The sequence below is a fragment of the Lithobates pipiens genome, unplaced genomic scaffold, assembly GCF_037356315.1.
Source record: "Lithobates pipiens isolate NorthernLeopardFrog02 unplaced genomic scaffold, aLitPip1_a1.2 Scaffold_27, whole genome shotgun sequence".
NCBI lineage: Eukaryota > Metazoa > Chordata > Amphibia > Anura > Ranidae > Lithobates > Lithobates pipiens.
This window is the reverse complement of record NW_027507788.1, coordinates 31,638,142-31,655,212: the sequence shown is the minus strand read 5'-3', so window position 1 is coordinate 31,655,212 and position 17,071 is coordinate 31,638,142. Positions and strand designations below refer to the sequence as shown.

The window sequence follows — 17,071 nt, the reverse complement described above, 5'->3', positions numbered from 1 at the left end:
TCTAATTGGCTTAAAAAAGGGTGGGCTTAAGGAACCCTGAGCCCACCCAGTTGTTTAGCAATAGCTGTTGTCTTCCTACCTGATTGGCCAAGAGGAGAAGTGATCCTATTGGCCGCTGAGGAGGAGGAGATGCAGGGGAAGCCATGGCCCAGAGAAAGTGCTGCCCGCAACCTAGATTGGGTAAGTGCGGGGTATTCCACCAGCTGCCACTGCTATGTATAGTGTACTGGAGGAGGTAATTGGCACACAAAATTTATTTTTATAGGCTGACCAACAGTGGTGGGAGGGTAGACTCAAAGATCAGCTCTTAGGCCCCATTTACACTTGGAGATTTCGAATCGCCGGCCAAATCACCACGACTCTACCTGAAAATCCAGATCTTAGTAAAACGAAAAAAAGGAGCAATTGGGTGCCATTCATATTTAATGACACCCCAAATGTGGTGCAATTTTTACATGATTGTGGAACAACAAAATCACTCGGAAATTATGGCGATAAGTGCCTTTAAAAATCAGCCAAAGCTCTTTGCCCACAAAGGAACAGGGGGCTTCTTTTTGGTGATAAACATGAATAGGGCAGTCCATTAAAATGGGAAATGCGTGTAAATAGTGCAAAAAAAAATAAAAAATGAGCAGGGACGCTCGTTGCCACTACATGAGATGTGAACTGGACCCAACAGAAGCCTTAGATTTGCATATTACAAATGCATATTACAATTATGACAAGCTTTCACTGAAGTAAACCGCAATCAATGCATTATTTGACAAGTGTACCCTAACTGCAAGAAAGGGTATTAAACTTTACTAGTCTCTTCAGGCCGGACAGTAACTAACATAGGTGTGCGCAGCCTATTACACTACCCCAAAGCTCAAACACGTGTGTGCATATATCGGGAACCGCAGTGCAGTAGATCACTCCGCCTGCACCCAAAAGTGGTTAAATAGTCCCCTTTTGGCCCTCCGTCAGGCAGATAAACAATGGATTTGTGAGTTGGGTTCCTCTCTCCTTTCTCTGCTGCTGGGAACCCATATGGAACTGGCAGAGCGATGCACATGTGGAATGATTAGGGTGTGCCCAGGCACTTCCGGCACACCCCATACACACGCCTATGGTAACTAAGCTATACTTGTATCTACTTTTATTTGTTTATATATGTTTATTCATTTATTAGTATCTCCTATGCCTTGCCTTACTACAGCTGGATACTACAGTATATAGACAGCACAGAATCAATACATAAATCAGATTTTTTAAAAGCTTTGGTGCCCTAAATCTTGCATTTTTTCTATCTCTTTAGACAATCACTAATGCAGTAATCACTGTTCCGGCTTACTTCAATGATTCCCAGAGACAGGCAACTAAAGACGCTGGAACCATCTCTGGTCTCAACGTCCTCCGTATCATCAATGAGCCAACTGCAGCTGCCATAGCCTATGGTTTGGACAAGAAGGTAAGAGCCGTGACACCAATCTAGATATTTGATACACTTTTGTCATTATACAGCTGGCTATACAAGGTGGGTTCTGACAATCTGGAATGAAGTAATTAGGTATGTAATCCTTTGAATGATTGGCTATTTACTGTTAACATGTATCCACTGTACAGTGGATGTCAGGATTTCTCTGAATTGTTGTCTAAAAGGTAAAAATTGAAAATGCCGGTCAGATCCTTCAGCATCATAGAATGGTGCTGATTATAGACTCCTGATACGATTCAAGGACCTTACATAGACAGACGGGGGTTGACTAAAACTGAAAAATGCAAAATCTCTTATGCCGCATACACACGATCGGAATTCTGGCCAGCAAAAGACCGATGAGAGCTTTTCATCGGAAAATGTGACCGTGTGTATGCTCCATCAGAATTTAGCTGGCTGAATTCCCGCCAGCAAAAATTTGATAGCATGTTCTCAATTTTCCTGATGGAAAAACCTTCTATCGGAAATTCCGATCAGTTCAGCCGCGCAAAAACTCACGCATGCTCAGATTCAACTACGAGATAGAAGCTATTGTCTACTAGATATTGAACTTCCTTTTTCTAGTCCCGTCGTACGTGTTGTACGTCACCACGTTCTTGGTGGTCGGGAATTTGGTGTGACCGTGTGTAGGCAAGACAGTTTGAGCGGAATTCCGTCAGAATTCCGACGGGAAAACCATCAGAGCTTTTTTCCGACGAGAATGCCGATCGTGTGCATGCGGCATAACAACTGTGCATGGTAGCCAATCAGCTTCTAACTGAAGCTTGTTTAATTAAGCTTTGACAAACAAAAAACCTGGAAGCTGATTGGCTACCACGCACAGCTGCATCAGCTTTTGCACTCTTCTGTTTTAGTGAATCAACCTCACCGTTTCACAAGGATTTGAGTAGAGTTGATCCTGAATTGTAAATTATGTTAAATTTGGACTAAATTTCAAAGATTCTGATGGCAAAGTCCAATTTTTTTTTGGGGGGGTTAGTTTGGGTTCCCAAAAGGCTTCTTGGAGAAAGGGTTCAAAAGTTTATTCAAAGGTTGTTTTGCCTTATTTGCTTCTTGACCACCAGTCCCACCAACTCATCAGGATGCCAGGAACTTTCCATATTATTTTACACAATTATGCATCATTTGCTGCTCCGTAATACACACGTTTTTGAGAATTCTGATACAGAATTTCCGAATTTTGATGGTTAGAAAATTATTAAAACGTTTGACCGAACCACAACAGGGGTTAAGTTAAGCATTGTCCACTGGTCCAAATCATTTGGTAGAGGGGTGATTATGGATTGGGGCTGTTTTTCTGGGGTGAGTTTGGCCCCTTAATTCCAGTGAAGGGAACACTTAAGGCTTCAGCATACCAACACTTATACTCCCAACTTTGTGGGAACAGTTTGAGGATGGTCCCTTCCTGTTCCAACATGACTGCGCATCAGTGCACAAAGCAAGATCTTTAAAGACATGGACAGGGGCGGACTGACCATTCGGGCATTTCGGCACTGCCCAAGGGCCTGGGACCCCTGACTGTGTTGAAAAACATCCAGAGCAGACACGTAGAGAGAGAGCTCTGCTGGTCCAATCTGCAGGTTTCCCGTGCAGCAGCATACTGCTAACTCTGCTCTCCCTCCCACACTCCTTTGGGCATAACTACAAGAAGAAGAGCTGTAAGTACACCTGATATCACACTGATCCAGCCAGTCACTGACAAAACTGTAGCTCTGCAGCCACAGAACAGATGCCTATGTTAAGGTTGCCCCGATACTGATATTAGTGTCGGTATCGGTCCCCTGTATCCTCATCCGACTCCCCTCTGTGTCCTCCTCTGTGTTCCTCCGTGGGCTCCTCTGGCCCCCCGTCCTCCTCCGGTCCCCCTCTGTGTGCTCCTCCGATCCCCTCTGTCCTCCCATGCTCCCCCTCCATGTGCTCCTCCGCCCCCCCCCATCCTCCTCTGCCCCCCTCACAAATCGTTTGATGGGAGCGGAGGAAGGAGCCGGTAAATATGTCATTTACCGACTCCTTCCTTTTCCGAATGCAGTGATTACGGACTCTGTCCATTCATAACTGAGTACTGTAAACTGTGTTTATGAAGCTTGAGTTAATGAATAGAGAGGAGCCTCTGTCCATTTATGTTCTGAGCAGCTGAGGCTGCTGACAAAAGGGACTGGTAGGGGGTAGACATCCTCGGTTAATTTCCATATCTCAAAGGGGAGATGTCAGGGGTCTGTTTTGACCCCTGACATCTCACCAAAGCCCCCCTACCCCCAACAGGGTTAAATAAAAAATTTCATAAAAAAAGGAAACATTGTAGTAAATAAATATTCTAGAGCAGCCGTCATTAAATGGCGGCCCGCGGCCCGAGTCCGGACCGAATGGAGCTTCTGCCCGGACCGCCGTGCCGCCAGCATACTTCTAAATTGAAGCAATCACTGGTTTGCTGGGACCGCGGGTTTCCCCAGCAACCAGTGACGCTGCGCGCATGCGCCCGCCCCCTGCTCCTGGCCGCGTCTCTCGAAGCTGAAGAGAGACACGCTCACGGGCAGTAGGGGTGTGACGTCACATGCGCGCCCCGCCCCCTGCTGCTCGCGGTTCCCTATTCCCGGGTCCTGGCTCTCCTTGCCAGGCAGTTTCAGTTGTGCCCTCGCTCCTGTAGTAAAGGTATGTGGGCACATTATGGATAATTCATTCGTTTTTATTGTGCACACTGTTGGGTATATTTTAAGGGGCACAGTGATAGGTATATTATTAATATGCACAATGCTGGGCTTTTTTTGTAAGGAGCACATGGGTATATTTTTTATGTGCACACTGATGGGCATGTTTTGTTAAGGTGCCCCTTAACAAAATATGCCCATCAGTGTGCACAATAAAAATATACCTATCAGCGTGCCCCTTAACATAAAATAAGGGTCACGCTGATGGGCACCTTTTATTAATTATTAGTTAAGGGGTACTCCGATGGACAAATTTTATTTTGCGGGGCATGCTGATGGGTATATTTTTAATGTGCACATCAATGGGCATATTTTGTTAAGGGGCACGCTGATGGGCACAACAAAATGTGCCCTACAAAATATGCCCATCGATGTGCACATTAAAAATATACCCATCAGCGTGCCCCGCAAAATAAAATTTGTCCATCGTAGTACCCCTTAACATAAAAGGTGCCCATCAGCGTGACCCTTATTTTATGTTAAGGGGCACGCTGATAGGTATATTTTTATTGTGCACACCGATGGGCATATTTTGTTAACCACTACAATACAGGGCACTTTCACCCCCTTCCTTCCCAGCCCAATTTTCAGCTTTCAGCGCTCTCGCTCTTTCAGTGACAATTGCGTGGTCATGCTACACTGTACCCAAATGAAATTGTTATCATTTTTTTCGCACAAATAGAGCTTTATTTTGGTGTTATTTATTCACGACTCCGTTTTTTTTTTTTTGCGATATAAGCGCAAAAATAGCGGAAATTTGGAAAAAAAACTATATTTTCTTTTTTCTATTTGAAAAGAAATCCAATAAAATCAAATTTTGTCATAAATTTAAGCCAAAATGTATTCTGCTACATGTTTTTGGTAAAAAAAATTCCGTTAAGTGTATAATAATTGGTTTGTGTGATCACGGACATATGTACGCAAATGATCATGTACATATGTGTGCAGGTGATCACGTACATATGTGTGCAGATAATCATTGGGACATGTGATTTTAGTGGGACATATGTGGGAGACATGTTTTTATTATTAGGGACATGTGTTTTTATTATTTGGGGACATGTATGTTTTGGGGACATGTGTGTTTTGGGGACATATGTGGGGACTGTGTTTGTACTGTGTGGTGTGTTGTGTGTGTACACTACACTGATGATCAGTGAGTAAAAAGCTGTAAAAAGCAGCCCATACTCACTGATCATCAGCCGGCTGCAGCGATCTGCTCTCTTCTCCTCAGCGGTGACTTCCGTGTGAGGAGAGGAGAGCCGATTGCCTAGCAACCGGCTGTTTGTTTACATCACATGACGGCCGTGATTGGACACGGCCATCATGTGATCAGGAGGGCCAATCACAGAGCCCTCCTGCCGATCTGAGATGTGCCGTGTCCGGGTGACACGAGCACATCGGGATCGCGCCGCTGCGCGGGCGCGCGCGCGCGCGATCCCGCTGCTCCTGAATGACGTTCCCAAACGTCCTATCAGGAGCAGGCGGCTCCCACCCGGCCGTATATATGCATTGGCCGGGTGGGAAGTGGTTAAGGGGCACCTTAACAAAACATGCCCATCAGTGTGCACATAAAAAATATACCCATGTGCTCCTTACAAAAAAAGCCCAGCATTGTGCATATTAATAATATACCTATCAGTGTGCCCCTTAAAATAAAATTTGTCAATCAGAGAGCCTCCTAACATAATAGGCGGCCATCAGTGTGACCCTTATTTCATGTTAAGGGGCACGCTAATGAGCATATTTTATTTTAAGAGCAACACTGATGGGTAGATTTTATATTAAAAGGGGCACTCTGATGGGCAAATTTTAAGTTAAGGGGCGCGTTTTGTTGTGTCCATCAGAGTGCCCCTTAATATAAAATGTGCCCATCAGCATGACCCTTATTTTATGTTAAGGGGCACCCTGATGTGCACAGTTTATGTTAAGGGGGACTCTGATGGGGACATCTGATGTAAGGGGACACTCTGACAGGAATGCCTGATGTAAAGGGGCACTGTGATGGGGGCACCTGATGTAAAGGGGCACTGTGATGGGGACACCTGATGTAAAGGGGCACTGTGATGGGGACACCTGATGTTAAGGGGCACTGTGATGGGGGCACCTGATTTAAAGGGGCACTGTGATGGGGCACCCGATTTAAAGACGCACTGTGATGGGGGCACCTGATGTAGAGGGGCACTGTGATGGGGACACCTGATGTAAAGGGGCACTGTGATGGGGACACCTGATGTAAAGGGGCACTGTAATGGGGACACCTGATGTAAAGGGGCACTGTAATGGGGACACCTGATGTAAAGGGGCACTGTGATGGGGACACCTGATGTGAAGGGGCACTGTGATAGGGACACCAGATTTAACTTGACAATAAATATTGTTGAAATGCTAAGGAAATTGTAAATTTCTCATGTTTTTGATAGATATACAGTTACTACAATATTTTCTGAGTCATAGCACAGACTTGAGATTCGGACCTCGGCCCAAAGAAAATTTTGGCGATCGGACCTCCTTGAATTTTAATTCATTACCCCTGTTCTAGAGTAAAATTGTAAAAATAATAAAAAACACTGACCCTGTCTGCTCACTGCTCAACCCCCCCCCACACACACACACACACACACACACACACACACACAAAAGCATTGTAAAAAATATATATATTTATATAAATTGTAAAAAAAAGTAAAAAATAAATAAATAAAAATCTACTGACAGTCCACGTCTCAGTGCCACCTATCAGTGCTGTATATTAGTGCCACTGTCACAAGTATCGGTAATCGGTATCGGTGAGTACCGATACTTGTACTTGGTCTTAAAAAAGTGGTATCGGGACAACCCAAGCCTCTGTGAGCCTTCCCAAGTACTCCCCCCTCCTCTCCCTGTGTTTAATAACGGAGGGAGGCGAAGTCCGCTCCGGCCAGCTACTGTCCCTGATGTTCTTCCAGCCACTCCACCGTGCCTCTCTGATCCTCCCTGTGCTCTCCCCTGGGCCCCTCCTCTTCTCAGGCTTGATAACAGAGGTCACTGCACTGGCTCCTTTTCAGCCTCACAGCCAGCACACCTCCCATCCCTGCATTCTCTGCATGCCTGGTGGTGTGAATATCCCTGAGCTCCCTCAAACACCACAATAGGCGAGGGGGCACATTTAGAGCTGGTTCCCCCTGCTGCGGTGTCAGACATCGCATGTGATTTGCACTGCTATGCGAATCACAGGCCATGTCTGTGAGATGCAAATTCAGCCATACAGCTTGTATGGCTGAATTCCCATCGCATTTGGACTAAACTCGAACAAGACCCGTTATTTTGGTCCACACCAGAATTGGATCTCATGGGTGTTCAGACCCACGCGATCCGATTCCTGTCCGAATTCACAGTTTGCACTGCGATTAATGAACTAAAATGGGGTGTCAATAGAAAGTTAATGACACCCCCATTTTAGTTCCCATAGGGCAGTATGAACAGCCTGCGAGTTGTATGCGATGCGGGAACCTGCACAGGATTCACAGAGGTCCAACATCACTGCAGTGTGAACCAAGCCTAATGCTGCGTACACACGATCGGAAATTCGGGCAGCAAAAGACTGATGAGAGCTTTTAGTCGGAAAATACGCTTCATCGGACTTTTGCTGGCCGAATTTCGAGCAGCAAAAGATTAATGCTGTGTACACACGATCGCAATTTTGGCCGGAAAAAGCTCTGATGGTTTTCGTGACGGAATTCTGACGCGATTTTGCTAAAGCTGTCTTGCATACACACGGTCACACCAAATTCCGACCGTCAAGAATGCGGTGACATACAACACGTACAACCGGACTAGAAAAAGGAAGTTCAATAGCCAGTAGCCAATAGCTTCCATCTCGTAGTTGAATCTGAGCATACGTGAGTTTTTGCACGTCGGAATTGCATACACATGAACGGATTTCCGGATAGGAACTTTTTCCGACCAAAAAATTGAGAACATGCTCTAAATCTTTCAAAAGTCAAATGGAGCATACACATGGTCACATTTTCCGACCAAAAGCTCTCCTCTGTCTTTTGCTGGCTGAATTTCCAATCATGTGTATGCGGCATGAGAGCATGTTCTATTAGATTGTAAGCTCTTCTGAGCATCGCCCTCTTAATCCTCTTGTATTTTATTGTATTGTAACTGTATTGTCTCCTTTTTATATTGTAAAGCACTGCGTAAATTGCTGGTGCTATATAAATCCTGAATAATAATAATATTAATAATGCTCTCAATTTTTCGGTCGGAAAAAGTTCCTATCCAAAAATGCGTTTGTGTGTATGCAATTCCGATGTGGAAAAACTCATACATGCTCAGATTCAACTACGAGATGGAAGTTATTGCCTAATGGCTATTGAACTTCCTTTTTCTAGTCCTGTCCTACGTGTTGTATGTCACAGCATTCTTGACGGTCGGAATTTGGTGTGACTGTGTGTATGCAAGACAGCTTGAGCGAAATCCAGTTGGGAAAACCATCAGAGCTTTTTCCGACCAAAATTCCAATCGTGTGTACTCGGCATAAGGGTACCTGTCTTGCTCAGAAGTAGCCTGGCCTGTCATCACAAATGTTGGCCCTGCTACCCGCACTCGGCTCCACTTGTGATTTCTGCAGGGAAGCAAGCAGTGAGTAAAGACAGGTGTCCCAATACTTTTGACAATATAGTATATGTGTGTATATATATATATATATATATATATATATATATATATATATATATATATATATATATATATATATATATATATATGTGTGTGTGTGTGTGTGTGTGTAAAAGGCCAGTATGGTGGCCTGAATTTATGGGAGGAGCCCGGAGGAGTAATTGATCAGCCCGTTCAGCTGTGTTCCTTATCAGCCAGTACGGTGGCCGGAATTTATGGGAGGAGCCCGGAGGGGTATTTAATCAGCCCATTCTGCTGTGTTCCTTGTCGGTTCCTGTGTGCAATAACACAGGAACCGACAAGGAACACAGCAGAATGGGCTGATTAAATACCCCTCCGGGCTCCTCCCATAAATTCCGGCCACCGTACTGGCTGATAAGGAACACAGCTGAACGGGCTGATCAATTACTCCTCCGGGCTCCTCCCATAAATTCAGGCCACCATACTGGCCTTTTACACATATATATATATATATATATATATATATATATATATATATATATATATATATAATTGTATGTTTATTTAACAATATGTATATAATCTTAGTTTTATGAATTTGCAAATTAAGATTTATAATATGAAAAAAATTCTCAGCCCATTGAGGGTTTTTTAAGTAGGCAACATGGCAGTAGTAGGTTGCCTTGAAGTCTTGCTTTGAATGAAGGCTGTGAGGAGATAGGAGGAAAAGTGAAAGTGTTAAGGGTTTTATTTGCCAAATAAAATAAAATAAACTATACAATAATAATACAGTTTTTTAAATTTACCTGACTTAAAACAATATTTTCTTTATGTATTTATTCGTTTTTCTTGACCATAGTAAAAGGAAAAGTAACATACAATTTACTTTCCCTTTAATACTCTTATCCAAGCAGTACCCAGTAAACTGTACATAATGGTTTTGCCTAAGAATAAATGTGAAACTCTTTTCTTCTTTGTAAACTTCTAGGTGGGTGGTGAGAGAAACGTCTTGATTTTTGACCTTGGTGGTGGAACATTTGATGTCTCCATTCTTACCATAGAAGATGGTATTTTTGAGGTCAAATCCACTGCTGGAGACACCCATTTGGGTGGAGAGGACTTTGATAACCGTATGGTCAATCACTTTGTTGGAGAGTTTAAACGCAAGCACAAGAAGGATATAACAGAGAACAAGCGGGCCATTCGTAGGCTACGTACGGCCTGTGAACGTGCCAAGCGCACCCTGTCTTCCAGCACTCAAGCCAGTATTGAGATCGACTCCCTCTTCGAGGGCATTGACTTTTACACTTCCCTCACCCGAGCCCGCTTTGAGGAACTTAATGCAGACCTCTTCCGTGGGACTCTGGAGCCAGTAGAGAAGGCTCTTAGAGATGCCAAGCTGGACAAGGCTCAGATTCATGATATTGTACTGGTCGGAGGGTCCACTCGCATTCCAAAGATCCAAAAGCTTCTGCAGGACTTCTTCAATGGAAGAGAACTTAACAAAAGTATTAACCCAGATGAAGCTGTAGCCTATGGAGCAGGTAAGTCTTATATTCTGTGTTCACATATTTATATCACCTAAACACTATCCTACTAATTAAAAAAATTTAAAAAAGGCATGGTCTTGGTTTTGAATATTTGTGATTAAATTAGTAGTCACACCATACATTAAAAATACTACTCTGCCAGTCACATTACCGACACATGGCTTCATGTGCAAGATGGCATCCAGGCGTTAAAGTAAGTATCAAAAGCTAAAACTTTTTTGTTTTGGACGGAGTAGCAGTAGTAGTATGGTTAAAACAATTGTCCGTTTTTTCATCATCTGTGTCCTGAAAGAGAGTATTATTTTCACTTTACGTCCCATAGATACAACAGGATGTAAGTACATCTCTTTAAAGTAAAGGAAATCCCCTCTCAGCCCTTGTACACTCGGTCGGAGATTCCGACAACCAAATCCGTCGGAGTAATTCCGACGGATTAATTCCGGAAGAGGTCTGGAAGTGATGTTGCATACACACGGTCGGACAAAGTTGTCGGAAAATCCGATTGTACATAACGTGATGACGTTATTTCGTTACGACGGGACTACGTTCAGGCTAGTAGCCAATAGCTTTGGTCTAGGAATTTGATCTGAGCATGCGTGGCACTTTGTCCGTCGGAGTAGGCTACACATGATCGGAGTATGTCTGATCGGAGCATTTTTACCGGCAAGTTGGAAAAGTTGGTCTGTCGGATATTCCGACGGAAACAGTCCGATGGAGACCACACACAGTCAGAATATCCGACAAAACGGTCCGATAGGACACATTCCGTCGGAATCTCCGACCGTGTGTACAAGGGCTTAGACATCCATCATTGGAACAACTGTTCTCTCTGGAAGCTTTCCACTGGCCTCAATGGACACCAATAATAAAAGAATCTCCCTACCCGAGCCACAGATGGCAATAAAAAGCTGACAAAGGTTTTACCAATTCTCCACTCTTTACAAAAAAAGAATTGGTTTTAGATACTGAAGTTCAGCTCTAGCTTTCATCTAATAAATTAGACAGTAATGGGCAACGTACAATAACCCAAAGCAAGCTGTGGGTGCTGTAAATAAATACATATTGTAATCTGCCTATTTGTAACTTCTCATCATATGTTATCCCTCATTGCAACCTGCAAAGATTCTTCTGGTATTTACATTTTATGGATGTTCCAAATAACCGTTTAAATCTCTTGTTACTTTTAATCATTAAAATTCCATTCCTCTGATGTTCTGGTATTTATTTGTTTTTCTTATATTAGCTGTTCAAGCTGCGATCTTGTCTGGTGACAAATCGGAAAATGTTCAGGATCTTCTACTGTTGGATGTCACCCCTCTGTCTCTTGGTATAGAAACGGCTGGAGGAGTCATGACTGTGCTAATTAAACGTAACACCACCATACCCACCAAGCAAACCCAGACCTTCACCACCTACTCCGACAACCAGCCAGGGGTCCTAATTCAGGTAATGGTTGTGCAAAGCTAGTCATTTCAGGCAGAAAATATTAATATATTAAATAAGGATGAGCCCAAAATATGGATATTTTGACAAAATGTCACCATTCAGTAAAATGCATTTGCGTCAATCAGTAAGGCAAAATTTAAAATGTATCTAAGGCCTTTTTCTCCTTTTTAATAAAGAAAATTGTCCTGTTTTTTTTTTATGGCTTATATTATGTGTGGATACCGTCCTCGCTCCTCGCTGGGCGTATCCCAATGGTGCATTTGAATCCACAGGCACCTCTCCAATATTAAAGAATCCTCAAAAACAATTAAATATAAGATCATGACGTAAGAGTAAAGGTCGGGAGTTCGTGGTCTACTGATGTGTCTCCAGAATAAATTATATTACTTGTTATATTCAATAGAATACAAGTTAGGGATCTATACCCTCTTTATTTGTCCTGTTGACCATTGTTACCAGAATCAAATGTGATAGGAAATCCAAATCTTTGAGTTCACTGAAACAGCAATTAGGGGGAATATTTCAATTGGGACACCAATATTTTAGCTTCTGATATACCTTTTGGTTTTTTAAGGGTGCAATTGGCTTTAAATGTCTCCCATGGGTTATGGAAGCTCCTATCCTAAGTTTATTTATGTACCAAAAAACTGTTACGGCTCGAGTAAAACCGTGAAGTAAGAGTACAGGATGGGAGTGCCTCTGATGTGTGTTCAGAATAAATGTTATTACTTGTTGCACTACACTACATTTCTCCCTCTTTATTTGACCTGTTGATCATTGTTACCATAATTAAAAGCAATATGAAATTCTAAATTTTGAATTCACCAGGACAGCAATTGAGGGGAAATTGTCCAATGGAAACACCAAAGTTTTGGTTCTAGATATAACATTATTATTGGGTTTTAGTAGTACAGTTGGTTTCAAATTGCTCTTGAGGGTTAGGGGATCTCCTATCCTGAATTTGTTCATGTAACTATATCTTGTTAGCTGGGAACGTGGGGTTAGACACTAAGGAACAGAAGAATGTCATTGCAAACCCTAATGCCCCATACACATGAGTGGATTCCTCTCAAGCTTGGCTTGCATACACACAGTCACACAAAAGTTCTCTGAACTTTTGACCGTCAAGAACACAGTGACGTACAACACTACGATCAGCCGAGAAAATTAAGTTCAATGCTTCCGAGCATGCGTAAAATAGTTTCCGAGCATGTGTAGGAATTTTGCCCATCGGAATTTCAGACCGAAAAATGGGAGAACATGCTCTCAATCTTTTGTTGGCCAAAATTCGGCCAGCAAAAGTCCGATGGAGCATACATACGATCATATTTTCCGACCAAAAGCTCTCATCGGACTTTCGCTGGAAGAATTTCCGATTGTGTGTACAGAGCATTACTCTGTTTCTCTACAAAGGGTTTTGGTTAATGCAGGGGCTAGTTTTGAAGTTTATCTGAAGTTAAAGGCAATGATAACCATATTAGCTCTTTGAACGCAAAACTATTTTTTTCTGCCAAATTTCACCCAAACAGACTACATGACAAAATTTTAGACTTATTTTGACAGCATTTATGGGGAAGGTTAGGATTAGGGTTGGTCAATTTTACCAAGATTTTCTCTAATTGTAAAAGCGGCACACCAATTTTACCAATGATTCTGTGTTGGCAGCTAAAAAACGTGAGCCTTTGTACTCATCTGCTTCATAACTATAGACAGGAAATAATGAAAATAACATTGTCCCTCAGATATTGCTGATCATTTGGTCGGTTAATAGCAACTGTGTTTGACTGAACTGCTATCATTGTTGGCATATATCAAGCCACAGAACAATAACCTATAGTTTTCCTGATGGCTTTTGGCAGGTATTTGAAGGTGAAAGAGCGATGACCAAGGACAACAATCTTCTGGGAAAATTTGAGTTAACCGGTATCCCACCTGCTCCACGTGGGGTTCCCCAAATTGAAGTGACATTTGACATTGATGCCAATGGAATTATGAATGTGTCTGCTGTAGACAAAAGCACTGGCAAGGAAAATAAGATCACCATCACCAATGACAAAGGTTAGTAGGGAAAGTGTGTAATGATCAAGGCTTAACGATTTAAAGAAAGCACCAACAAAGTAAATTGTGTTGAACCCAAATGTATCCTGTCTGTACTAGTATATTTACCACATGGTTCTAAATGGGACCTAATAGGCAATGTTTTCCTAGGTATCACCCCCAATTCAAAATTTTGATTATTCCTAAAGTAAATTTTACTTGAAGCCCAACCCCTGAAACATTGAAAATTTCTTCTGGCAGTGGGGCTGCGCAAGCACCGGGCATAGGAAATCTCAAATCGTGTGGCCAGCCCTGCCTATTTCTCCTCTACTGCACTACAGAAAACCTACCTCTTTTTCATTTCTCATATATATATATATATATATCACAGACATCACAGGAATCTGAAGTACTCTCGGGACTCATAAAATTCTAATTGTGGTAATTTACTATGCTACTATACTACATTTACTATGCTAGGGAAACTACAACTAATTTTGAATTATACCTCCCGTGAGTGCCTCAGATTCCTCTGATGTATATTATATAATACAATTTGTGTTTGTGTGTAATATATACTACTCTAATGTGAGTTAAAAAAATGAATTTATTACGGCACAGCAGTCATGGAAAATCCTACTCCTTTCATTTGCCAAAAAGGTGGAAAATGGAGGTCAGGACGTTAGAAGTGAAGCATGCACACATTTTTCTAATGCACCCCATTACAACTCATGTGGTATGAATTTGACCCATTAGGTGACATTATTTTTTATTCTTAAAATGTGTATACTGGAAGGGCAAAAAAAAAACTAAGGACATTTTTTAACATTGAAGCCTAACCAATTAAATACAGTGCCTTGCGAAAGTATTCGGCCCCCTTGAACTTTTCAACTTTTTGCCACATTTCAGGCTTCAAACATAAAGATATAAAATTTTAATTTTTTTTGAAGAATCACCAACAAGTGGGACACAATTGTGAAGTGGAACGAAATCTATTGGATATTTTAAACTTTTTTAGCAAATAAAAAACTGAAAAGTGGTGCGTGCAAAATTATTCGGCCCCTTTACTTTCAGTGCAGCAAACTCACTCCAGAAGTTCAGCGAGGATCTCTGAATGATCCAATGTTGTCCTAAATGACTGATGGTGATAAATAGAATCCACCTGTGTGTAATCAAGTCTCTGTATAAATGCACCTGCTCTGTGATAGTCTCAGGGTTCTGTTGAAAGCGCAGAGGGCATCATGAAGACCAAGGAACACACCAGGCAGGTCCGTAATACTGTTGTGGAGAAGTTTAAAGCCGTATTTGGATACAAAAAGATTTCCCAAGCTTTAAACATCCCAAGGAGCACTGTGCAAGCAATCATTTTGAAATGGAAGGAGTATCAGACCACTGCAAATCTACCAAGACCTGGCCGTCCCTCTAAACTTTCAGCTCAGACAAGGAGAAGACTGATCAGAGATGCAGCCAAGAGGCCCATGATCACTCTGGATGAACTGCAGAGAACTACAACTGAGGTGGGAGAGTCTGTCCATAGGACAACAATCAGTCGTACACTGCACAAATCTGACCTTTATGGAAGAGTGGCAAGAAGAAAGCCATTTCTCAAAGATATCCATAAAAAGTCTTGTCTAAAGTTTGCCACAAGCCACCTGGGAGACACACCAAACATGTGGAAGAAGGTGCTCTGGTCAGATGAAACCAAAATCAAACTTTTTGCCCACAATGCAAAACGATATGTTTGGCGTAAAAGCAACACAGCTCATCACCCTCGACACACCATCCCCACTGTCAAACATGGTGGTGGCAGCATCATGGTTTGGGCCTGCTTTTCTTCAGCAGGGACAGGGAAGATGGTTAAAATTGAGGGGAAGATGGATGCAGCCAAATACAGGACCATTCTGGATGAAAACCTGTTGGAGTCTGCAAAAGACCTGAAACTGGGACGGAGATTTATCTTCCAACAAGACAATGATCCCAAACATACAGCAAAATCTACAAAGGAATGGTTCACAAATAAACGTATCCAGGTGTTAGAATGGCCAAGTCAAAGTCCAGACCTGAATCCAATCGAGAATCTGTGGAAAGAGCTGAAAACTGCTGTTCACAAACTCTCTCCATCCAACCTCACTGAGCTCGAGCTGTTTTGCAAGTTAGAATGGGCAAGAATTATAGTCTCTCGATGTGCAAAACTGATAGAGACATACCCCAAGCGACTTGCAGCTGTAATCGCAGCAAAAGGTGGCTCTACAAAGTATTAACGCAAGGGGGCTGAATAATTTTCCACGACCCACTTTTCATTTTTTTATTAGTTAAAAAAGTTTCAAAAATCCTATAGATTTCTTTCCACTTCACAATTGTGTCCCACTTGTTGGTGATTCTTCACAAAAAATTACAATTTTATATCTTTATGTTTGAAGCCTGAAATGTGGCAAAAGGTTGAAAAGTTCAAGGGGGCCGAATACTTTTGCAAGGCACTGTATGTTTTACCCTTTAAAATAAAATTTATGTGTACAAACTTTTCTGGCAGGCCGTCTCAGCAAGGAGGAGATTGAGCGTATGGTCCAAGAAGCAGATAAGTACAAGTCTGAAGACGAAGCCCAAAGGGACAAAGTTGCGGCCAAGAACTCTTTGGAGTCCTTGGCCTTCAATATGAAGAGCACAGTGGAAGATGAGAAGCTGAAGGACAAGATAAGCCCAGAAGATAAACAGAAAATATTGGACAAATGCAATGAGGTCATCTCCTGGTTAGACAGGAACCAGGTAGGTGGTAATTTTATTGTATGAACAATTTATTTTTGTAATGACTGCCACGCATGGCCTGGGTGGAGTCTTTAAACAGAGTACTGTTTTTTAACACATTTTTCAAAACAGTAATTGACACTGATCACTGCAGCAGACTAGATAGTTTTCATTCCTGTAGATATTTTTTTATGCATGGAACAGAAAAACTCTATCACTGAACTGTAATGACCAACCTTTGGACCAACCTTTGGTCTGGTTTTGTTCAACCATCAGTTAAAATGACCCTATGAGTAAGCCCCTAACCAAGTGAAATTAATTTGGGGGTTGTACATTGGATAGATTGGTCAGTTTGCTGGATGCATTTATAAATTGATGGCTTGTGATATGGTGAGCGGTTACCTTTGCTTCCTTTTTGGAGCTTTTGCAGAGCATCAAATAAGATTGTTAACATCATTAAACAATATCTACTCTTGCCAATGGTAATA

General features: G+C 42.2%; 1 protein-coding gene across 1 annotated transcript in view; it reads left to right on the top strand.

Moving 5' to 3' along the window:
- LOC143933727 (heat shock cognate 71 kDa protein-like) overlaps positions 1 to 17,071 on the top strand; it is a 48,172-nt gene that overhangs the window by 28,771 nt on the left and 2,330 nt on the right. Inside the window, exons 4-8 of the mRNA XM_077456725.1 lie at positions 1,298 to 1,450; positions 9,797 to 10,352; positions 11,602 to 11,804; positions 13,664 to 13,862; positions 16,372 to 16,604. Coding sequence (XP_077312851.1) covers positions 1,298 to 1,450; positions 9,797 to 10,352; positions 11,602 to 11,804; positions 13,664 to 13,862; positions 16,372 to 16,604 — 1,344 coding nt within the window. The remainder of the gene's footprint in view (positions 1 to 1,297; positions 1,451 to 9,796; positions 10,353 to 11,601; positions 11,805 to 13,663; positions 13,863 to 16,371; positions 16,605 to 17,071) is intronic.